This window comes from Platalea leucorodia (genome assembly GCF_965183815.1).
Source record: "Platalea leucorodia genome assembly, chromosome: 4".
Lineage (NCBI taxonomy): Eukaryota > Metazoa > Chordata > Aves > Pelecaniformes > Threskiornithidae > Platalea > Platalea leucorodia.
Genome location: NC_138826.1, coordinates 123,292,089 through 123,317,745, shown reverse-complemented (window position 1 = coordinate 123,317,745; position 25,657 = coordinate 123,292,089). Strand labels below are relative to the sequence as shown.

At 44.4% G+C, this 25,657-nt stretch overlaps 1 protein-coding gene across 1 annotated transcript in view; it reads right to left on the bottom strand.

Annotated features, from left to right (window-relative positions):
- SFMBT2 (Scm like with four mbt domains 2) overlaps positions 1-25,657 on the bottom strand; it is a gene marked incomplete at its 3' end in the record, with an annotated part of 113,390 nt that overhangs the window by 78,136 nt on the left and 9,597 nt on the right. The window contains exons 2-4 of the mRNA XM_082309130.1: positions 20,864-21,033; positions 14,275-14,369; positions 12,283-12,523 (exon numbers count right to left, since the gene is read on the bottom strand). Of these exons, the coding sequence (XP_082165256.1) occupies positions 12,283-12,523; positions 14,275-14,369; positions 20,864-20,969 (442 nt within the window). The 5' untranslated portion in view covers positions 20,970-21,033. The remainder of the gene's footprint in view (positions 1-12,282; positions 12,524-14,274; positions 14,370-20,863; positions 21,034-25,657) is intronic.

Below are 25,657 nucleotides of genomic sequence, written 5' to 3'. Positions count from 1 at the left end.
CAATTACTAATAACGGCTACTTCTAATCTCTTGATTATTATTTTTAAAGAATATTTTATAAAAAATGCACTCAGCTGGACATCAGTTAAGTTGACCATGTCAAAAAAAAGAGTGGTTTGCATCCAGTGTTATGCTTTCAGGGTCAAACTTCCCATTCTCCTATGGTTTCTGGGCTTTCTAACTCCACAGCTTCAGAGCACATGCCCCAGGAGATGTGCAAGTATGGAAGAACAACTCAAAACAGGCACTGCTAGATATTCAAGGTGTGGACATCTCCAGAGTTATGACTGAGGCGCATAGCTCGTGGGTCTTTGCTTGCATAAGGACATATCCAGGGAACTACAGGCCTGTCAGCCTGACCTCGGTGCTGGGGAAGGTCATGGAGCAGATCATCTTGAGTGCTATCATGCGGCATGTGCGGGACAACCAGGGGATCAGGCTCAGCCAGCATGGGTTCATGAAGGGCAGGTCCTGCTTCACTAACCTGGTCTCCTTCTATGACAAGGTGACCCACTTAGTGGATGAGGGGAAGGCTGTGGATGTTGTCTACCTGGACTTCAGTAAGGCCTTTGACACTGTCTCCCACAGCATTCTCCTGGAGAAGCTGCCTGCTCATGGCTTGGATGGGTGCACTCTGCGGTCGGTTAAAAACTGGCTGGACGGCCGAGCCCAGAGAGTAGTGGTGAATGGAGTCAAATCCAGTTGGCGGCCGGTCACGAGTGGTGTTCCCCAGGGCTCAGTGTTGGGGCCGGTCCTGTTCAGCATCTTCACTGATGATCTGGATGAGGGGATTGAGTGCACCCTCAGTAAGTTTGCAGATGACACCAAGTTGGGTGGAAGTGTCGATCTGCTGGAGGGTAGGAAGGCCCTGCAGAGGGACCTGGACAGGCTGGATCGATGGGCTGATGCCAACTGTAGGAGGTTCAACAAGGCTCAGTGCCGGGTCCTGCACTTCGGTCACAACAACCCCATGCAACGCTACAGGCTGGGGGAGGAGTGGCTGGAGAGCTGCCTGGCAGAAAAGGACCTGGGGGCATTGGTTGACAGCCACCTGAACATGAGCCAGCAGTGTGCTCAGGTGGCCAAGAAGGCCAATGGCATCCTGGCTTGTATCAGGAATAGTGTGGCCAGCAGGACCAGGGAGGTGATGGTGCCCCTCTACTCGGCATTGGTGAGGCCGCACCTCGAGTGCTGTGTTCAGTGTTGGGCCCCTCACTCCAAGAAGGACATCGAGGTGCTGGAGCGTGTCCAAAGAAGGGCAATGAAGCTGGTGAAGGGTCTAGAGAACAAGTCCTATGAGGAGCAGCTGAGGGAGCTGGAGTTGTTTAGCTTGGAGAAGAGGAGGTTGAGGGAAGACCTTATTGCTCTCTACAACTACCTGAAAGGAGGTTGTAGCGAGGTGGGGGTCGGTCTCTTCTCCCAAGTAACAAGGGATAGGACAAGAGGAAATGGCCTCAAGTTGCACCAGGGGAAGTTTAGGTTAGATATTAGGAAAAACTTCTTCACCGAAAGGGTAATCAGGCACTCGCACAGGCTGCCCAGGGCAGTGGTTGAGTCTCCATCCCTGCAGGTATTTAAAAGACGTGCAGATGTGGTGCTTAGGGACATGGTTAAGTGGTGGACTTGGCAGTGCTAGGTTAATGGTTGGACTCAATGATGTTAAGGGTCTTTTCCAACCTTAACGATTCTGTGATTCTATGATTGCTCCTCAATGACAACTCACCAAGTCACAGATCTCAACTGCCACACATTTTGTTCTCATGGTTTGCACCAAACAGTTGGATGATGTCAAATGGTGGCTCAAAACAGAGCCCCAGAGCCAGTACTTCTAAAACTTACTGTCTTCTCAACCAAATTTTTATTAGTAGCCTCATACGGGTCTTTAACTGTAAAATAATTTACATCCTTTCATTCCTTGGCACTTAAATGCCTTGACAGAAGGATTTCACTTGTTTGTGCAACGGATGGAAGGGGTTTTTTGCAACGATCATCGAAGGCAGATTTTACCTGAAATGGTCTCAAAGGTACCTTCCAAAAATCCACCCCATTTCACCTGCTGCTAAAGAACAAGGAAATCTCTACTCACAGAAAAGCCTGATGTCTGCCCACAGCCTTTTCCTGCAATATTTCCTTGGAAATACAGCTTCTCATTCACAGTCTCTGCCTCACACTGCAATTACTCCTTTCCTCCCATATCTTTGTTCCTCCAGCACGACTTGTACTAAATGTCAGCTCCAAAACCAATGGTTTAGTCACAGCAGCGGCTGCAGTGTTATCCTGTGGACTGTGACCAGAATCACGAGCAGCAGAAGGTGAAGCTGTGGGGTCTCAACTGCTCATCTTAAGCCCTTCGAGCACCCTGAACAGAGCTTGAGTCCCATCGAAACACACTTTCCTTGCAGGAGGTTGGGAGCTGCAGCAGAAATTGGTTCTGACAACACTTCGGGCTGGATCACTCAACTATCGCAGCTCAGCACTATTGCAAGGAGTTTTGTTCCATCAATCTTTGCCAAAGTTGAACCCTTTGTTGAACCCTTTTGCTGTGAAAAGGGTTTGGGCTTTGATCTATACAAACACAATCTCACACATTGCTTAATAACACTAAAAAAAAAAAAAAAATTAAATATAGCTCTACATGGGTTTGGACAAGCAAAACTTTCTCAGTTTCTAATACATCCCCTGGTTTTTTGTCACTGCCCTTAGTGTGGCACAAACCTCATGGGGATGTACTCCATCCTGCCAAGAGGGATAAATTTCAGTTCCCAAGTACAAAAACAAGTGGTTGCAAAGGAAGCACTTTTACTCCCTTTCATGGCAAAAGCAGCTGAGAAGTGTCCCATTCCACGCACCTGTGTCCAACGCCACCACCCCCTGCAAGGTGCATCAGTGTCCAAGTTTGACCAAATCTTCAGCTCATTGAGCAGCCCTGCCCGCAGATGCCTTCCCAAAGTTAGCTCTACCCCTCCGATCACCCTTGCTTTCACCTTCCTACTGTGTCTTATTTGCTCTTCACATGCGTGGTCCAGCTGTGAAAGAATCAATTGGCTACAGTCCCGCTGTTCCCAAGGAAAAATCAGGTCTGAGGATTTTTTTTTTTAAAGTATTGCAAAGACATGGAGCACAGAGCTAATATATATCCTGATCTCCTCCTGGCCATTTGTTGTGAAAGTGAACCATAAAGCAATGATACTAGTGCACCAAAGCCCCAGCTTTGCCAATAGCCTGAGCTGGAGGAGCATTTCAATCTCAACCTGCATAAATCTGTGCAGCAATCCATTGCAAAAGCGTGCAAGTCTCGCTGCCCACATGAGGCCAGATTCCAGAGCACTTTTGGCTAGTTCTGGTCCTTCGAGCAGCAGCACGCTGGATGCTGAAGGCATCCAAAACTCAAAAGATGCCTGCTTCTTGCTTACATTCAGAAACGACCAACATGCTCAAGTGATCTCCCTGATGGATAATGAAATTCTCAGCTGGGGTCCCATAACATCTACAGCTGTGATGGCAGAGGATGGCTGGCTCCTCAAGCTGTAGGATAAGGAGAAAGTCAGACTGTGCTCTCTGCCTTGAAAACCCAGATGCACACCATAGGGGCAGGATGTAATGAATCATTCTTTGATATTCAAGCATCTTCCAAACAGGAGAACAGGTATCACGAGAAAACAAACAGATCTGAGTACAGTGCTGTGTACAGAAATGAACTAATATCAAGCTTGACTGAAAAAGTTGATTAAATTAGTTTAATTTAAAAGCCCAAACAAACCCTGAAGGAGGTTCTTTGTTTATTGCTTTTTACCGACAGCATGCGTTACTGAAGAAGCACCATGTGGGCATGAAATATTTATTCATTAAATCTTTCATAAAGCTCCACACTATTGGTTTCACTCAGGATATATTTATAACTTGTCAAAGTCCACGAAAATCACTGCTTTTCTTTCCTTCACCTCCATTCCCCTCCAGACTGTTTATACAAGGATTAGGCTTTCAGTTTTCATTGCAATAAGCCTGATCCTCAGCTCCACTGTTGCTTGTACACAAAGTGCTGCTTCTTTAATCGTAACAGGATAGTTGTAGTTAAAATAGTTCAGCCTTCCCTGTACCACCCAAAAGGGACCATTACAGTGCTGCAAACCATACTGCTGCTTTACCGTGTTCCTGCCATGGGAATGGCAACATCATTCATTTATGGAGGAAGGCACCATGCACAGGTAGCAATACATGGAAATAAAAGTCAGGACAAACAGTCCACCCAAGCAAGGGAAAAGCAGTCAGAAAGTGCATTCATGTCTGAGTCATTTGTTATCAAACCTCACTCCATCAGTGAAACTCCTTTTTGAACCCTTCCTTGGCTGTCAGCCAACCTACGGATTAAACCCATGCTCCAAGTTGGGTTAATAACACACTAGTGTAAACAGTCCTGTATTATCTTCAGTGTTAGCTGTAAAACTATGCAGTATTGTTTTACTATAGTTTTACTGACTATATAGCTCAGTCCAGTACAGGAATGAGGACAGGTTATACTTATAAATCAAAGTACTTTCCACCCGTAAGTGTGCAAAAATCCAGGATTTGCATTAGGACTGTGTGGGGACAATTGCATCAGTGAAACTGTCACCTACCTAAGAAGTTGCACTGATACCTAATCTGGGTGCAGGCGAAAGCTAATTTTCCCAAATAATCGTGAGCAATAAAAAAAAAGCTTCCCAAAACAGAGGCTGAGCAGGCACTTTAGGTGCACTGCAGAGTCCCGTGCAGTTTTGGTGGCTGCAGTCACTGCGTGCATCCCTGCATCGTTGGACCGCAGGCTGTCTGGTCAGAACTGATCCCATTTCCCTTACTCCATTTGTTTGTGAGAATAAATAAATATAAATACAGCATAAGCAGATGTCGTTGTCCCTGGAAACTAGGCTTGCTGGGTATGTTTCTGCTGAAACGGCTTCTTACTGGAAAATTAGGTTTTGATTAAAGTGTGTTCTTTTCTTGCTTTTAATAAACAGAGCCTACTTCATGTCCAAGCTTTGGGCTTTTTTTTTTTTACTGGAAACCTAAACCAGCTTGCATGGCTTTGTTTTTTCGAATGCCTGATCCTCAGCAAGGGCTGGGTTCCCCAGGCACAAGAGAACCTCGTGGGGCATCAAGGAGAAGACATCTCAGGATGACTCCATAAGAAGAGACCAGACCCTCGAGAGAAAGTCTAACGTAGGCAAAAGGGCAAGGAGGGACCAGCACCCACGTATGAATCCCCTGAGGCACTGCTGCAACTCAAGACAACATTTTGGGTATTTAATCCCAGAAAAAACTGTCCTGACATTTTTGAGGGAAAATAAATTACTTTTTTCCAAAGGAAAATACTGATGAGAACAAAGCAGAGGCTTCGCATTTACGGTTTTTGTGAAGGGGAGAAACACCTTTTCTAAGTCAGTTCCACCAAAAACTCAATAGAAAAGCACTAAGAGTGACCCCAGCTGATGAGGCTTCACCCCAGGGGAAATCTTCCCCTTAGCAGAGAGCCCAACACTACCCCATGACCATGTATGTACCTAAACCATGGGGTCATTGCAGAGCTAAGGCTGGGAACCTCATGGTAGGTATGTTCCCTAAGGACCAACTCCACTGCATTCCCGAAAATCTTGAAACAAAAGGACCTATGTTTAACCAAACATCGATTTTTCCCCTTGATAGCCTCCATCACTCACAGCAGTTCCAAGTAAAGCCAGAGCAGCGCACACCTCGCATTTCCCACTCACAGAGTGAGTTTCACAACAGAAACAGTAGATAAATCATTTACTCCTGCATCCAACTTGCAAATCTGCCAGCATCTCATCCCTGCAAGGGTCTCTGCAATTACGCCTCTAGACCTGAAAAATTATATTAAAAGTAAAATCAAAACAGAAAAGGTTGACCTCAAGCCCAGCAGGCCTGGAGATGCTCAGAAACTTTGCATTTGACAGTCGACAACTCAAACTTTTTGCAAAGCCTGTCCCACTGGCCAGGCTGTGCCACATTTGCACAGTAGCTCAACAATTACTTACATTCCCAAAAGACACGGGGGGGCCTGTTACACTCAGTTTACCCCAAAAGGGTAATACTTGGCAATATTAAGTCTTTTGAAAGTAACTAAAGCCAAAGGCACGTGCGAAAGATTTGCAGTTTCACACAATAGTGAAAAGACCATTTTCCCTATCAAGACAACATTATCCTGATGCCGCACAAGCAATGGGATAACTCTTCAATTTTCACATCCCAGACTGAGCGATCTGAGTCATGCCAAGGAAGGGAAGGAAAAACTACTGTGGGTGCTGTAATGAAAACATGTTCTTCTCAGGAGCGAGTCTGCAAGGGGCTACATGGGGCTGGCGGGGAGATGTCAAGCCATGATATGCTCCAGCAATTTCCAGCTGCTGCAAGCTCCCAAGAGGCAAGAGAGTCAACTGGCATGGCTTCTACGAGGGTAAATTTCAGCCCAAACACCCCCGGCTCTTCAGCCAAAGCTGGCATTATTTTTACCTCCTCTCCTCCTCTCTGCCATCATTAGGACAGCAAAGAAAAAAAATGCTGTTTTTTATATGCTCGTTAATTATAATCTGCTAAATGTTCTATGCCAATGCATAAAGCTGCCTACTATGCTAATAGAATATTTAATTGACATTTATTTGCTGACTAGTTATTTATGCTAACGTCACCCCTGCATAATTAATAGTCTGCTAAAGTCGACTTGAAAAGCACACATAAAACACTGTACTAGGAATCATTTGCAGTATTTAAAATAAAGAAGTCCTGCAATCTATTTACATTAGGTTAGTCTAAACTTGGTTTTGATGGAATAAGAGGATAAAGATCGGGCAAAGAAGATATAAAATAAAAAATCTATATACTGCTTCAGAAATATGCAGAGTCTTTGACAGTACAACCTGCCAAAGAAGATTTCCGAGTTTCATTTTACTTGGCTCGAGGGCCCAGTTCTTAGCTGATGTAAAACAGCATAAGCTCAGTGAATGTCTACTGATTTTCTCCAGCCTCAAGCTGTTAGGAAGTAATATTTCAGGTGAGCCTTCAGTGAAAGCGCTAAACTGGGGCCAGATCTGCTCTCAGTTATACCAGTAGAAAAGCAAACTCATCTCAGATAAGTCAGTGGAGGCGAGCCAACTCCTCGCAGAGATAAAAGGACAAGTCCACCCTGCCCATCTGATCCCTCTACCTGCACTATTATCATGGACCTGCAGGCATAGTTTATTTCCTCTGGGATGAGATTTCCAGGGGAAAGTTGGCTTCGCTTAAATAAAAAACATCCGTGATCGCATTTTCTGAGAGAGCAGCTCTGGAGGCCTTCATCTATTTTCAGAAACATTATCTCTGTGTCACTCTCTGAAGAACCTGTGGACAAGCTTTGCGGACACAAGTGACCTCCAAGAATGATGCTGAAAGGCAAGTGTACGGGCCACATCTTCACCACCACCACCAGCTGTGCCCCTCAAAAAAGCCTCCTGTGCACCTAGGGAGTCTTGAATGACACCAAATCCACACCGCGAGCAGAAACTGACAGCTCAAGGCTTGCTCTTCTCTTTGCTCCTGTCTCACCAGCTCCAGTTCCCATTCCCTGCACCCCATTTTCTCTCAATCCCACTACTTTCTGCTGCAGTCCAGCCCCAGTGTCTGTTCTAACCACTACATCCCTCGACGATTTCACCTGAGCACTAACAAAATGGAAAAATTGGCTCAAAGTTAACTTATTTCTTCTATCTATTCATCTATCTGACACCTTGCACACAAATCAGCTGTGCAACACAGCCGACTGACTTTTGACTATGAAGAATCCAGTGACTCCTCATGCCATAAGTTTTGACATGGCCAACCAGATCCACTTCTCCCCTCCCTTACATCAGTGATCTCAAAGAGCAGGATTTGGCTCTGTGATAGAGTCAGATAATAGTAAAATAAGGATGGGAAAAAAAAAAAAAAAAAGTTGTCATTTGAAGGCAACCCAGTTTGCTGTGGCACAATTCTTCTCTCTTTTTTCACCCATACCCTGCCCAGAATCAGATCCAGCACTTAGAATCTGAGTGAAATTCTCCTCCTTTGGCCTGGATCTAGGATAAAAGTTAACCTGACCCGAGTGAAACACAAAAACCTATTTCAAATAGTGACCAAATGATGTTCACCTTCACAGAAAGTCTGGACAGGCAAAATGCTTTATGTCCACCACTCTTAAGGCATATTTCACTTGATGAAGCTCAGCACCATTCAAGAGGGACTCACTTCACCCCAAGATCAGGCTTTTCAGCTTTAATCCTCCTTCTATTGGTGTAACAGAGAAGTAAAGGCTGCTTTCCTACATATAATTGCAGTATAATTATCATCTTGGTCACCAAATCCAGGTATGGATGGTGTTCAGAGGTTTTTCCATCTGTACCAGTTCACTGGAAAATCAAACTATAGACCTGGTTCTCCCCCCGCTATACTTCTTTACATCTCCAGTCTCCTCCGTTTTCTGGTTTACACGGCAAGCAGACTCAAGCTCACCGCACGGATCTGCACACAGAAACGCCCTATTTGAATTTCCATCTGTCAATAACATTAAAGCAGAACCACCGCGGCAATTACAAGTGTACACAATAATCTTGTCGTCCAGTGTCTTTAGCGCATCCCAGAATGCATTAAGATAGTGCCAGGAGAGATTCAGCTCTGTTGGCTCAGCTGTAAATCTGCAATCTGTACAAAAACACCCGAGTGTCAATCAAAAGACGTTCCTGCTCTCTGCGTGGTTCACAATGCATAATTTAGCTACTACGCTTGTCAGGTTCTCCACGCTGCTCTTCTACCCGACGGTAAATGTGTTCATGAACCCAACTGTCATCAACAAAGGAAAACAGCACATGGAAATAACAGGCTAAAGGAGGCAAGAGACCTCTTTTCCTTTCACAGTTAAAGGAGTTACTAGTAAGGGAAAGTTTAGTTAGACTTTAATTTTTAATGGTCAATGGGTAAAACATCCCAAAGGATGGAGGATGTTGAAAAATAACCACATCAGCTCTGTGCTGAGGATGAAGACAGTGCTCGGATAAGACATAGGAGGGGATAAAGGCTGCCCCTGCTTCCATGCAGGCTAATATACAGGGGAAATTTTAACTAACTGATGGAAAGTCTATGTAACATCCCACCCCTATAGTGCAGAAAACAAATCCTACTATACCACCACAGCTCTGCCACTGTCAATGAACTTTGACGCAGGTTGTCCTTCCGCATCTGAATTACAATTGCTGAGGGGCCTTGTCAGAAAGGATGAAAATTTCACACTCAGCTACATCAGGCAGTAGCTACCCACTGCTCTACACCACAGTTAATATGCAATAAAAAAAGAAATCTCTGTCCCAGGACGTGACTTTAGAGCTGATCAGTGCGAAAGCTACAGACCATAAGGACAGCTTCACACTTGCCTCAGCTAGTTCATGAATAAACATCCAATTCATTCAAATGAGTTCTATATTAACTAATTTAAATAATTTTCATTTTGCTTTGAATGGTAAACAGATCTATTCTGCCAGGATAGTTGAGTTTGCAATTCAAATTACACACCGATTTGTAATGAGAAAAATATAATTAATGGCAAAGCTTGAAGTAACTACAATTTTACTCCTTTGATTTCCTGCAGGGAAGGAGGGGGTGGAGGGTGAAGCTCGCAGGCACACATGCGCTCACACTGTCCTTTCATAAGCCAATACATTTTATTGCAAACTCAAGTATTTGGCCCTCAGTCCTATTCTAGTGCATTGAACCATAATGTCATAGGAGGACATAACATGACTTGACATTATACTTGCAGGTCTCATGATGCAATACTAACGTCACCCAATAAATAATCACGTAACAGTCTGTAAATTAAATTACTTCCTTCTATTGGGATCATAAACAATAATTATTTGGCAGCTGCCCCATAAAAGCTCTGTGTGTGCTGAACATTAAATCAAGCTCTATTGATTTGCTAAACTGAACCGGCCCATTTTTTCGCATCTCTCTCCCATCTAATGAAATTCTTCGTCCTATCACTCTATACCTTTCTTGTCTGGCATCACATTTATAAGATGAGCACTGATTAGCCCTATCTGATTCGTAAGCAGAAACAGAGCATTGTCCCAGTGCTGGTATTCTGCCTGTTAAATAAGTCCTTTTTGGCAGATCTGCTTTTTAACCAAAGCCTACAGCTCCTGATTAAAATGAAACCCTAATTACAGATAACTGGCCCTGGCCATGCTGTTTGCATGGTCTTGCCAACAGATATCCTCACTGTAATCAAGATGTGCAGAATCAGGTCCTTAGAAAACGGGTCCATGCAATTTGAAGCTGGCTTTCATTTCTTCCAAAGGTTTGACAACAAAATAGTGTGCAATGCTAAAAAGGTAAAAAACCTCCATGGAGTTCATAGACAACATCACTTTCTTTATAACAAATGCAAAGTCTGATCTGCAGGCTTCACCAGATAAAACTCTCAGCATTCCAATGAATTTTGGCTCATTAAGATACATTCACTGATCAGCCAAGCAATTAATCACAGGACAAACTCCAGACATCCGCGTACAGTAAGTCTAGTACTCACAAGCTACCTTTAAAAGCCAGTCAGAGCTCCATTCTCCCTACAGCAGATGAGTGGCACCCTGGAAAATCCAGCCTCTTCCTTGTGGTGTCCCAACCGGAGCTACGATCTTTGAAAGCCACCTTTTACCACAGGCTGAACCCTGTGGGCAAACAGCCAAAAGAGCTCTGCGATTTATGAGCACATTTAGGACCTCTCTCTTTTCGAAGGGAGAGAGGTCCTGAAGGCTCAAATCCTCCTGGGCATTTTAGATGCCTCATTCCAAAATACGACTCAAGCTCTTAAATGCTTAAATCTCTTTTGAAATTACAACCTATGCATTTAATTTATTCTTTCTGAAAACTATACTAAGACACATTCAACAGAGTTTATTCACTGAGAATGGAAGTGGGAAAAAAAAACAAACCAAAACAGGGCAGTTGCCCAAATTTAAGACCCTGGCATACAGTTCATCACCCAGCCAGAGGCGAAAGGAGGTACGATGCACTGCACATCTGTAGTCATTCAAACAAGACAATTCACACGAAGTAGCCACAACCCAAAGAGCAGATTCCAACATTTCCATGAAAAGAAGTTGCCTTCAGTTATAAAACAATCATTATTTTCTACTGAGACAGTTGATAAGATCTCTTACCCCTTGACTCTGGCATTTTGAGATTTAGTTTATGGCACTGTACACCTTTCTGGTAACATTGATTATAATCCACGTAATAAAAGGTAGTTTAAGAGACCAATGAAATAAAATACCCAACCTCTCTCATCAGCTTGATTTACTAGTGTTAAGCCAACAGATTTCTCAGCCATATTTGTCTTCAAGAATTCTGTTTTTTAGGCAATCAATCCTCTGTTTATTCAAAAGACACAGACCAGAACAAAAAAGATAAATTTAGCTCAGAGTTCAGCATACACAAGGCAAGAATGTCAGCTCTGATTCAAGGACCGCGTCTACAGCTCACTTCAGTGGGAGGTCAGGCAACACCTACACCAGGAAAATCACACGTGGCACACAAATGGCACATACACTTTTTTTGATGGTCACATGCAACAGAAAGTAAAAGAATTACTTCAGCAGTAGAATCTTTAAGTGCGACTTTTCTTAAATGCATGCACAAGCTGCAGGCTAAATATTCATTCAGTAACCTAGAGCTCTTGCACTCAGCTTTTGTGCACCTAAGAGTTGATAATCAGGACATGTCCTAACCTATGATGACCAAATTTTGCTACCTTTAATCGTGTGCATCTATCATTGGCATTAAAAGCTGCAAGAATCTGGCAATGGAAGGTTTTAAACTTTCAGGGCAAAACACTTTGCACAGCCAACTTCTGGTTTTGGTTACGCTCGAACTGATCTTGCTTAGTTTATTCTCACTCTGAATTTCATCCTTCCTTCCTACAAGAACAGGACAATTTTCTCCCCTAACTGAAAATCACAGCTTTACACTTGAGCAGTAAGTTTCCTTTTTAAAACAGTTTCCTATAGAAGCGCCTTCTGTTGTTACCAACCAGGGCAAAAATGCCTTTGCTAGAGACCGACTGGCAAACTGAATCACCCATTGACCTGTGGGGACCTGACCCTGACTGCATCACCCAACACCAACTGAGGATCTGGAGTACCCATTCCAGATTGACTGGAAGTCTGGAGATTAACCACCAGCCCAACACCAGAGCATGACCCTAACAAAACACACAGAACTCACCATCTGGAGGCATCAGGACCTTGTTATTCTGTGTACACCAGCCAACAGGGTGAAGATCTGCTGTCATCACGTCACACCAGAAATCCGCCCTGCGGTCATCTCCATAGCCACAGTAACGAAGCAGTAAGAGCTGTCCACATGTTGTAATGATTGTAGCCACCCAATACGTGTCCGGATTGCTCTTGTTGGCCACTTCTAATTTCATTCCTGGTTGGAAACTGCTTTGAAGGCTGATTTCAACCTTACAAAATGAGAAAGGCATGGTGTTACCTTTTCTTCTTTGCAGCAAGACACCCCCCCCCCCCAGCTAGACAAGATAATGCTGCCCTTGAAGAGCAGCTCTGGGATAGGACATGAGTTGATTGTGCTCTGTCATGGTTTAACCCCAGCCAGCAACTGAGCACCACACAGCCGCTCGCTGGATCTGGTATTTGGGTCAGGGCCCAGAGCAGAACCCTGGAACAAAATGTTCTCTCCAGACAGCTGCTGGACCAAGGATAAACTCTACAATAAAACATTGGCATTGCACTGTAATTCTCCAGTACAGAGAATTATGGTCCTTCGTCCTGCAGTACTCTACTGTTGTTAAAATGGAAGCAAAATAGGGGGTGGAGGATTGTATTATTTTTTAGACATAGATGGAAGACAGGCTTTTCATCACCGCATCTCCTTACCCCTTCAAAACAAGCCAAGAAACCACCTGGAGACGAAAGTGGTTTAATGGCGTGAATGCAGTCATCCAAACAGAGACTTCTATTAAAGTAGCAACAGGTTCTTCAGGAAGCTTTCTCACTGCAGTACAACTACACTGTTCCCAAAGGACATCTCTGCCACCAAACAGACTTAGCGTAAAGCAGCCCAGAGCATCACAGCTAAAACCCCTCTCTTCATGCTGAAGATATCCACGTCCTCCAGAGCATGCAGACCAGCCAAGTGAAGCTGGGAGAAGAGGAGCCAACCAACAAGCAACTGTAGAAGAATGGGCTACAGTTCTGATGGGTCAGGGAGCAGGATGAGCAGCACCATCCTCAGGAGACTTGCAGCTAAGGACAGAGAACCACCATGATTTCTCATGGCTTGACTCAGATGAAGGTATCACACCACCTTTCCACTAGGCCCCAACATCTCTGACAGCACAGTCTCGTGGTTGAATGACAAAGATGTCCCAGAAAAATCTACCAATGTGGCCACACATGCATGCCCTTGACTGTGATGAAGAACTCATACATCATCTTAATTTCTGTCCCATGTCCTCATGTGACATCACACACGTGGAGCTGAACAGAAGAGGTTAAACAACTGGTGGTGGATGGAGAAGCTGGTCCCAGACAACAGTATCCTTGACTGTGATGAGCTCTGCTTGGAGACAGAGCCCTTTTTTCAAAGCATGTTCTGATCTTCTTCATCAGTCAAGATATCAGAGACTTCAAATGCTACTTGTGCTAACACGGACCAGACCCACAGACCATGCTGTAACTACTATGGCCGTCTGTATGAGCCATGTTCACCCAGGAAAAGCACCTCCTACCCAAGTACTTGGTTTTCATGCATCTCCAGGCAGGAGGCTGAGAGATTGCTTCCTATGGGCCACACTGGGCTCTAGTGCTGAGTGACCCTGCTAGTCAGTAAAGCATGAGTTAAGTGGACAGCTTTGGAGAAATAAGGCACACTTGTGAGATGAATCTCTATGGGTTGGGATGGACAGCAATGAATAAATAAGGAGAAGGATAACTAGATGAAGAAAGAAAAATGAGTGCATTAGAGCAAAAGTAGAGCACTGTAAGCCCTCAAAAATGGAAACTTTGCAGATGATGCAAACACACCAAGTTCACCTAACACCAGCTGGGGGGCCATTCCTATGCAGTTTGCTGCATGCACAGAGGGATGATTTCTCCCCAAAATGGTCAGACCCCACTTCAGTTCTCCAGGGACCCCTGAAAACCAGAAGAGGGAACGCACACAACGCCAGCAAAGCTCAGACAAAGCACGTACGTGTTTGAAGGAGGTGTGGGGAGCAGCGCTGGCTCCTGTTTCCTCCAGGAACTCGTCCCAGTTGAAGTCTGCGTCCTCAATGCTGGAGCCCTCATCTGTTCAAAAGCAAAAAAAAAAAAAAAAAAAAAAAGAAAGAAAAGCAGCCTAAAACACAGCCAAAGAAGGCAAAAGTTTTGTCAAAGAGTCCAGGATGAGAATAGCAACCAGTATAAACATCAACACAAGAGAAAACAGAAAGCTTGTTTTAAAGATCTGCGCTTACCTAGTTTGACCGACTCTTGCTATGCTTTCAGCAGACTTTGGCAGCCAACACTTTGAATCCAGAAATGACTCTGCTTTCACGGCAGTGGGGAACAAACCCACCATATTGCAACAGGCACTCCTGCTCTTTTATTTTGTATTTGATGCAAGGGAGGTGGCTGCCTGTCCACTATCACAAGGGTGCAATGGCCTTGCTTGTGCCCCAAAATCGGGTCACACAGCACTGTTAATTACAGCTGTGCCCTGGTGATAATATTAGAAGTTGCTTCAGTTGGATGAGCAGTGTATAGAGCAAACACCCCAACCCTTGGGGTGGGGGGTGCCCCAGGTTCAGTCCTGCCATGCTTTCTCTCCTTCCTCAGCATCCCTCCACCCAGAAATCTCAGCCGAGGCCCCCATGCCTCCCTCCTCCCCCAAGACTACAGCTGCTTTCCCCCAAATCCCCCAGCACCCCTCACCAGACCACTATCGCGTTCTTGCTCCCTGCCCTTGTCCTTGCCCCATTTCAGATTTGGGGCTCTGCATCATGCCTCCCCCATCCGCACCATAGCCCCTCATGATCCTTCCCCATACTGAAGGGCTCGACATTACTACTCTTTTTTTTTTTTTTTTATAACCGCGCTGAGCAGAGCAGAGCTGAGGCCTCAAACCATTGCTGAAACACACAGAGCAATAATTAAAAGTAAATCTTCTTTCACGTACAGAAAATCAGCCAAATCTGACTGTTTTCATTTTGTTCCCAAGCAATCTCGCAAACCCAGTTTCATCCCCAGAGCAAAAATATTTACAGTCTAGCAATGAGCTCTTTGCAATAAGCATTTATCAGGCAAACTCTGCAAGACCCTTACCTGCCCAAACATTCATCAGTGTGGTCATGATGTAATTAAAGTGACTCATGACAAACTGAATTAAGAAACCTCCCCAGACAGTTTTATGAAGAAAACGGCAGGGTTAATTTATTGCAATTATTGCTACAGGTCTCCAGTTTTCAGGACCAGAAAATTATGTTGTGCAATAGGAATCTCTCATTATTAAAAGGGGAAGACATAGGTTTTATTTGCTGCCTATGGAGCCAGACATACATAGGCGAGGGGAAGAAAGTGGATCAGAAGAGGGTTTTTGAGACAGAGATGGTGGAGGGTAAAGATCTGTCTGGGAGTTCAAAGAGGAGCGCTGAGCTGTCGTCGCTGTTAAACACTTTGCACACTGCTGCATCAAGTCTAAGGTCTGACTCCTTGCCTTAAACTCAATTAACCTGCTTAAATGTGAAGATGTAAATCAACATTTACTCCCATGATAAAGTGGCTGCCAGATGACTTTTCAACTCAGCAAGACAAGAAATAACTCAACTCCATGATTACAAGCTGAAAATAGACAAATTCAATATAGAATAAGGGATGGGCCTTGTTTTGTTTCTTGCAATCATTGCAAAAACCTCCACGCATAGAAGCTGACTCTGAGATATTTGACCCAAAATGATGGTTTTGTTCATTCTTGACTGAAAGATAAGCCACAGCTTAACCACAAGGTAGGAGCTTGGTGCAAAAATTGCTAAGAGTTTCCTTCATCTACATCATGCAGGCAGGCAACTTAGATGCTCAGGGATATTTTTCAGCCTTAATGTCTGCAACCCTGTGGAGTTAATATTTTAGAGAAGAGCCCAGACGAGAGATTTCAAAGGCTGAGCCTCTAAAATAAAATATGTTAGTCGACGAGTAGATGAGCACATATGGTTATCCATCCCGGGCTTAAAATTACTCCGATGCTTAAGCAACTTTCTACCCTGAGCACAACCAATCCCCGTCCCACTAAAAGTCAGGAACATCTGACGTGAAAAGCAAAAGGTGAAAAGCTAGAAGTGCATCCCCTCTGCCTGGTTGCTCCCCGCTTCTGCATCCAGCTGCGCGTCTGGTGTTGGGATGGGCTGCTCAACAACCCCAAGGACAGCTTCACCTCAGGACAGGACATTTCCAGGTCAGTCCTGGGCTCTCTTCTCTTCTGCTCAGATACTTCTACTTCAGAGTATGAAGCATTCCCCTCAGCCCACGATGCTCTCTGTATATTCTCAGGTTTTATTACTGCTTTTTGCTCTAACCTGCTGGGTGAGCCCAGACAAGTATCTCCTTTTCTCCAGCCTTCCTTGGTAGTCTTATGAGAAGGAGTCATTCCACAGAGCAGTGGAAGCAGGGATTTTTAGGCAGTTCAGTATATAACCTCCAGCCCTTGCAGGGAGCAACGTCTCCAGGGTGACAAAATCTTCTCCAGAATTTGCCAACAGCACGTTAATTACGTTAGCATTACAGATGCTAGTTAAGGACGCAACAAGTCCTCCTGTACTTCGTAATCTTATTACCCGTGACCTACTCTGCCACGTGCCAACACAGAGAGACTCACTGGCCCCACTGTTCCCACAGGAACCGGCAGGTTCATTCACATGCAATCCAGCAAAACTCACAACAGCACCTGTTTAAAAAAATATCACCCAGATCACTCCTTTCTAAACCGAAACAGAGACGCTTTAAGACCCCAGGGGGTAGTGTGATAGCTGCAGCCTTTCCTCCCTGTCAATCCATTTCTCTCCGACACATCACAAGTCTGACTCCTCTACTGTGTTTTATCTGCAGACTTTATCAGGAAATTACTTTTACAAGGTCTGTAAAAATAATGTCAAGAGTACTCATTTATCACAGTATCAGTGTTTTATTTTGCTTCGTTTTATCACAAAGGATTTTGAGGGGACTGTAAGTTTCCAAGATGTTTTTTTTATGGACTTGTTCCCTTCTAGAAATCTGGCAGGGGGGCATCCAGAGCAGAGACAGCGTGGCCCAGGGATGAGATCAGCCCAAGGGACCCAGTCCCATCCATGCACGCAATGGAGCTGCACACAAATCTCCTCATCCATCAGAAAAGCCCTACTGCTGAGGAGAAGGGGAAACCTCTTGCCGATCTCTCTCAATTGCCTGGAGATCCCCTGATTAAAATGCAGATAGAGAAATGCAAAGTCTGTTTTAATATACGACAACGAAGACTGTGCCCACTTGAGAAGCGGTTATCATAAAGCTGATCTGTTCATCGCTCCTCAAATCACACACTCCAAGAACAAAGTCCTGGCTCTGCTGGAGAGCTGCAAAACCCCAGGTGCCAGCATTTCACAGAGTGCCCTGCAAGATGACAAATTTGGCATTAGGCCTATTTAACATATCAGCTCCCTTTCCAATTACTGGTACTTAGGTCCAGTGCTCTTTCTTAATGAAAGAGTCAAGGCTGGCTAGCCTACAACACGGTGATGTATAAACAAGCCCAGGATGGCAAATAAAATCAACAAGTCATTATCTGTGAGCCTCTCAATGACTTTAAAGTGCTCATGCATTGACACTATAAAAACGCAACTGTTCCAGCTGTTAACAGCCTCCCGGGATGTTTGGCTACTGGAAATAAAGGGGATAAAAGAACCAAAACCTGTGGCTCCAGAAACACAGATTTTTCCCAGGCTTCACTGAAGGAGAACGTATTTGTGGCAAACTGCTTAGCCATCTTATTTATATCACATAGGTACATTCATGACTTTTTGAGTGAACGGAGAACTGAAATGCTTTAGCAGTTAACACACCAAGCTAGGCAGGGCAGGGAGGAACCTGGTCAACCACAAACCTCCAGCATGGCCTTGGGAGAGTCACCAAGATCCATATCCCCAAAGAAATTTAGGCACCACAGGCCAGTTCTTCTCATTCCAAAACCAATGTCTATGGCTGGCCAACTGAATCTCATCCTAGAGGCTCCTACCTCTCTCCCATGGATATAAATGGATCCAATGGTGACTGGATCAGGCTGCAGGTGTCCACTCTGGAAATGTCTGACCTAGAGGACATGAATCCCACCTCGAGAGAAGGGTCTGCATCATGTGAGCAACAAGGATTGAGATGTTCCCCTCTGCTCCAGCCAGGGTTAGCTTTCTTCATCCTCAGTGGGGAGAAACAGGCAGCTCCAGATGGCAACTCAACCCAAAGGCAACCCGGCACCTGTGTTAAAATGGGATGACTTGCTTTCTGGAGCTGTATCTTTCTCTTCACTGGTGATACAGGCAGCATCAGATGACTCAGGTTTTGGAAGGTGTTTTAAGACACCTCAGCTCCAGATTCAGATGTTTAACTCTAGAGGATCCTCAGTAGTTATCTCTATGAGTCACACTACAGAAGGGAGGCTCTTTCTCTTTCATGTCTATGGGAGAACCCAGGGCAACATTTATGTTCTTACCTAAGGTAACATAAGTGTCCTGCTTCCTTTAGGTGGGGTGAATCCAGGTTTCTCATCACAACCCCTCCATACCTACACATCCTTCCCTTGACAGAGACAGCACACTTTTCCTGTATGCTTTGCCTCCTCCTGGATGCCTAGAGATATCCATTAGATGAGGGCAACCACGTGTGACACTTCCCCCCAGGTAAGTTCCTATCATGCAACTATTTCTGATTCAGAGGTTTCCTTGAGACAGCCGTGGTTTCTAAGCAGTTAGTGAGCTGCATCTTTCTTCCACAAGCATGTCCAATTTCCCTTTGAAGCCACCTGAAACAACCAGAACCACTGCATATACCATGGAAAAAAACCAAAACTTTGGCTGGGCTAGCAACCCCACAGCACAGGAAAGCTTCCACCTCTATGTCCCACCTAACAGGCAGAGCTTAAGAGCCCAGTTGAACCTGGCTTTTTCATGGCAAAAGTTGTAGAAGATGGCTGCATTGCACAAGGGGCTGTGCAAAACAGCCCGTCCTTACCTTAAAAAGCTTACAAAGTCCCCTCAAGGAATCACTGAGTCACTACGAGAAGTGAAGAAACTAAAGGCTGGGTGGCCAAATTTCTGAGGTGCTGAGGAAGAAACAGTGAAAAGTGGACCAAAGACACAGCTTTGCAAAGGACTTCAGCACAGCACTGACCAAGAAAGCACAAACAGCACCAGCGGAGAGAAAAGATGCAAAAGACACTGAAGGCAAAGTACGCCGTTTTTAAAGCGTTTTTAAGCAGTCACCCCAACACTGCTACTGTTGCATTTGAGTAGTGTTGAATCAGTGATTCACCACTGGTGAGGGCACCTATTTCCATGGAAGGAGACATAAGGCAGCCCTTTAGGAGGCCCACCTGCAAGCACAGACTTTCATCCGCCATTTACACCTCAGGATCCTTTCGTCAAGAATAGCTCTTACAGAAATGCAAGCGAGTTCTGGAAAAGCATTCAAGCATATGAGGACCAACACAAGTACCACAATGAAAAAACAAACCCTTTTGTACAGACTGACTGATAGCTCAGTGTTGTTCTCCACAAGTTCATCAGCTGAGCTCTTCCATGCAAACACAGAGCAAGGATGAAGTTGTAAGTTATAGTTGAGCCAAATTAGTAATTCAGTGCCACTGGGAGAGGTCCCATTCCCACCAGCATGTGCTCTGGCCCTCCCTCTTCCTCCAGCCAGTTCAACTCACAAAGCTGGGAGAAAATTAATCACTTTTTTTTTTCTGGATTACCTTCCTGCTTGGTTAGCAAGTTGACTGACTCAGCCCAGGGTGCGATGGGCAGCCGAGGTGGTGCAAGAGAAGAGATGGCATAAAGAGGTGTCTCCCGGCATCAGAAAGAAAGTAAATTGGGTCTAGCCATAATGTGCAACTTCACCATAAGATACAGTCTCCTCCAGTTAAGTCTAGATACGGGAAGTTAAAGCACCTAATTCCAGCAGAAATCGCCAGAAGTTAGCACTTATTTTTCTGTATCTACCATGACGATGCCCAAATTTAGCATAGTGAATTCTCACCTTTAGGTGCCCATCCCAGAGCATTACAGAGCATTCAGTCATACCCATGAGCACAAGGACAACATGCAACCAGCTCTCTGCTGGCTGGTCTAATGTTTGTGAAGCCCTCTCACCTGAAGCACTCAAAAAAATTGTGAAGGAAATGAGGGTGAAGGCAAAAACAAAGGAGAAATGCTGTAATTTCTGAATGTCCATTTCCCCTCTTTAACCACAAAACTTCGACAAAATAAAAAAGGATGGGGAAACCAGAAGAACACAATATGATGTCCTGGGAAAGGTTTTCCATTGCTTTTTGTTTAAATTTTTAATAGCTGCCAGGTACTGTAGAGGAGATCCAGAAGAAGAAAAGCTCAAATCTCCCAGCCCATCAACCATGGGACACAGATGAATCCATAAGACTCACAAAAGGCCTTCAAGCTGTACAACCAATCCCAATGGTCCCCTGGCAACATGGCTGTCCTCACCTCTACCGGTGATGAGCTGGAGGGCTGTAACAGCAAAGACAAACCATAGGGTAAAGGAGAGCTCACCTGAATCAAACTGCTCCCTGTTGCCGTTGGCTGGGCTCTGACCCATCTCTGGGGAGAGATGTTGGGTCTCTTGCATGGTGGCAATGAAAGATGCCCTTGTCTCCATGGTTCAGAGGAAGAGACCTTGCCTTCCTAATTCATCCTGCAGCAGGGAGCGCCTAGAAGACAAGCTAAAAGAAAAAAAAACAATGAGTGATTTGTTCTACCTACACCAACCCATTCCTTCAGCCTTTCCTAATGGTTTTCAAGTTTTTTGATGTTGATTGTAACCCTTCAATCCTGCTCTCTCCTCCAAGGTGAAGCTAGAGTTGGATGAGGAACCACAATAAAGGACCTTAGTGGCAATAATAATATAACAGCAATAACAATAGTAACAACAGAGAAGATAATGAGGTAATAAACAGCATCGATAGGATTCACGTCTCAAAGTTCAGTCCAGCTCCCTGTACCACCAACAGAGAGGGACAGACCAGCCCATAAGGTGGCACAACCCAGGCCAAAAAAAAAAAAACAAAAACCACCAAAAAAACCCAAAACAAAAAAAAAAAAAAAAAACAGGAAAGGCCAACTAAACCATCCTCCAGCAAGTCCAGCCCTTGACTTCCAACTTTTTGATGGCAAACACTGTGTGAGATATATCTCATTCCATAAATTTTAAAACTTCGAAAGGGGGAGATTTGTGATAACAAAACAGAGGAAACACTGAAAGGAAAATACTTGGGAGAGACCGGAGTAACTCTAAAAAATAACGTTCAGCGTGCAAAATGCACGTACCCTAATGAAACAGTGCTGGCTGCAACTGTTTTTTGAATGAAGGCTGACCTAAGGTAACCGCACAAGCTAGTACCATGCAGGGTAGCAAATATTAACTCAGGTTTAGATTGGGTTATGTTGGCAGAGGAGATTCTTCTAGAAGGAATGACCATAGTAAATACAAAGTGGAATAAAAACACACAGAGATGAAAAATTATACGAGAAAGGGAATACAGACTGACTAGGTCTTGAATGAGACACCAGACTAAATGAGAACTATATTTCTATCTACAGTGAGCCACCAGACAAGCAATACGCAGAGATACACCTCTAGGAGTAGATTAAAAAGAACTCCAAAGTGAGATTTTCAGTAAAACTCTCTGAGATGGTGATGAATTATGAGGTGTCAAAGGAGGACTGAAAAAGAGAAACCAAGAGATCAGGTTATGGGCACAGAGGGAACCAGCTATTCACACAAGATATGCTAAAGCAAAGACAGATAGTAGGGAAAGCGTGTGTCCAGAATATACGATGTGGAGGGCTGGTCCTGCTTATTAGTGGATGCCTCCAAGACTTGCATGACAGAGAGGACTATGCCGGCAGCACCGACACCAAATGCTCTGCAAGAAGCATGACTAAAAGCAGGAAAAAAGTTTACTGCCAGAAGCCAGGCAAAGCAGGAGGTAATAAGATCGTAAAAATATTATGGGATTTTTTTGAACTTTTACTGCTCAGGAGGCATATTCAGGAAGACCAGATATGGTGGTTATAAAACAGAAAGAGGGAGAGTGTTCTGTTGTAGATTTTTCATTCCCAGTTTTTTAGGCTGTTCCAATGAAAACTTCAAGGAAGAAATGGGCATGTGTGAGCAGTTATAGGAGGAACTGAAAAAGATGAGGAGCATGTCAAGTGTAAGTGTGATATCCACTAACTGAACCATGGCAGGACTGTCTGCTGGAGCAATCACAACAGCATTGTGGTGACTGCAATTAAACCATGCTAAAACCATGGGTGTTTCACAAAGCATCATAAAAGCAAATCACCAAGGTGATGAAACCCCCAACTGAAGGTTGTTTGGGCAAAGTTAGACGCCCATCAGCAATTTATGTTCCCCACCCCAAAGGAACATGCTAATGAAAGGAAAAAAAATATTTTTAAAAAAGGAGACTGTAAACCCATTCAGAGCAATATGCTTGTTTTGGTCTCTCTGCAAAGTACTTACTATACTTTGAGCACTCCATAAATAATAATGATCACTTCCCCACTGCGATGGCCACTACAGCACTTCATCTTTATTCTTTGTTGACATGAGACTTGCTAATGAATTAAGTGTATTATATACTATGAGTATTTTGAGTGCAGCTTACCTCAGAACATATGTCACTCATCCCCAGTGTATATTAAGTTTCAATTAACTATGAAGCTAGAAGCAATCAGTCTACTGAAAGTCAAAAAACACTTCTCCTTTGGTAGAGAATACTTCTGTAAATATCATTAATAATAAATTGGTTAAGTATCAGGATTTTATATCAAGCGTGTTTTAATGTGAGAGGAGGGGAGGTGTCAGCAGAAGCTAAACCTTGGGTGGATTCAGCTGTTTTCATTTTTGCCTAGGACCAGACAATGATGGAAGGTAATCTTGGTCTATTAAAAAAAATTCAAAGAACAGAGAGAAACAGAAAGATCAATTTAAACACAACAAATCAATCATCTTAAACAGAACTCAGGGGTAACAATATAAATACAAAGAAGAAAGATAAGCTACTTGGTAGTGTAGTTAAATCTTGTGATGCTCCTATGATGCTGATAAGACAAAGTTATGAGCTGATAAAAAGCTGAAGGTGTCCAATCAGACGACAACGGTATTTGCTATTTCTTACGCAGTCAAGCCCCAACTCTGCTGCCAGACCCATGAGAAAGGCGTGTTCCCCTGGGTCAGGGACTTCCCCATCAGAAATGGAAAATGGATGGCAAAACCAGCAGGAACCTGTCCGAGGCAACATGGCTGGGATCCATCCTCGGTGGCCATGGCTGGGATCCATCTTTGGTGGCCACAGCTGGGGCTGGGCTTGAGCCCAATTCAATTAAAAGGGGGCACTGCAGAATCTCTTAGCCAGATTCAGCAATGTCATCAATATTTGTTTGTTTAACTGTATTTTAATGTATTTTTTCCTTAAACTACGGACAACTTACTGTTTTTGAAATGCCCTGTCAAGAGCATCCACATCCCAAGAAAACTGGATCTGTCAGAGGCTATAGCTTATCTTCTTATTTTGGGAATAACTAGTTTACCATTTATGGTAGGAGCGCATTTAAGTATTTTCCCAATACTATGTGACAACAAGACCAAACTCTTATGCAAACATAAGCTTCAAGATAGCTCTCAGCCTTGGTGTTAATCTAACTAACTAGCAAAGAAAGCTGACATAGGGTATTAATTTTTCACTTCTTAATTGCTGCTAATTAACACTTCAAACAGAGTCCCCAACCATACTGTTAACAGTAGCATGCTGACTGGCCTGCAATCATCAGCATTAAACAAGCAGCACACACCGCTGTACTCCGATTTCTCTGTCAATCTGAAGAAACCCGTGTCCACTGGAAACCAAATTAAGGACCACAAGCCACATCACCAGCCTGTAAACCAGGGGATGGGAAACAACTGCAAAAGAGGCTCAAGGTGACACTACACTAGGCAGGAACACAAAGGAAAATATTATGAAATTTATTGGAAAGAGCAGGGAGGAGGGCAATTCCCGGGTTTCAGGTCCCTTGTTCATTGTTTCTGCACAGTGGTGGTTCAAACCGATCCGATTCTTCCCCCACGCAGCTCCCATTCCCCTGGTATTTAATTCAGATCCAGACTCTTAATTCACAGGCAAAAAAAAGCCAGCCAATATTAAAAAAAAAAAAAAATCTATTTCCTTCTTCCCACGGCTGTCAGTCTCAGCCACACCATTATCTCAAACACGCCGCCTTGTCATCTCTATCAATATTGGCTCTTTGTATAACTGCCGGCGTCGGCTTCCTCACACCACTTTACATTTCTCATCTCCTGTCGACTTCACCCTGCTTTTCCTTCTTTTGGAGTAAGCCCCTGTAGGGAGAGGTCCGCTACCCACACACACATAAATCCAGCACCCTACGGCTCTCCCTTAGGGTCAGTCCTGAAAAACTTAACGTTCTCCCTCCAATACATGCTTGGTCAATTGGGACTGACATTAAAAAGGCAGGCTACTGGAACACAGGATGCAAAAAAGATCTTACACCCTTGAAACCTCCTGCCTGGATAGCGCATCAGTTGTGTCAATGTACCACTGAGTCCTGAATGGTGAAGTGCAAATCCCACTGCTCTCCCAAAGATCTGGCGCCTGCCTCCAATATTCAGTAATATTCATTGACTTGAGATGGTCCCACCTCTCGGTAAGGAGCCACCTGATGAGTACAGCAGGGCTGCAGCAAGGGCTGACAGCACAACCCCATGTCCTTGGTGAAGAGCCCCTACCAGGGAGGTGGCCGGTGGGAAGATGGTCTATGGGCAGCTCCAGGGTTCACTGCATTTCCAGAGCTCAATCCTAGGTATGTTGGGATATAAGGAATCCGCATTTCTTTTTCCAGCCAAGTTGGAAGGAAGCTGAATGTGAGGCGGCCCCAGCAGATTTTCCTGGTGAATGCATCTGCTGATTTCACCCAGTCCCCTCAAAGCCAGGCGCCACCATGTGCAATTTCATGTAGCCTTTACTATCTTCAAGCCTTCTGCAGGACCATCAGTGAAAAAGCCACTGCAAAGTGATCAAGGAAACCATTTTGAAAAAATGAGAGCAGATCCACCTGCCTGAACAATTAGGCAACGGCAGCAATTGGTGCTGAGGCTCTCGGGAAGCAGGACAGGACTATGCTGAGACCTGCCCTGCCTCAACCCAATCCAGGAGCTGAGACGGACGCTCCAGTTGTCTCCTCTTCCATCCTACTTCCAGAATGCATCATTTTTTTATGTCCCTGCTAATGTCCCCCACCTGGCCAAATGGCTTTACATCAGGT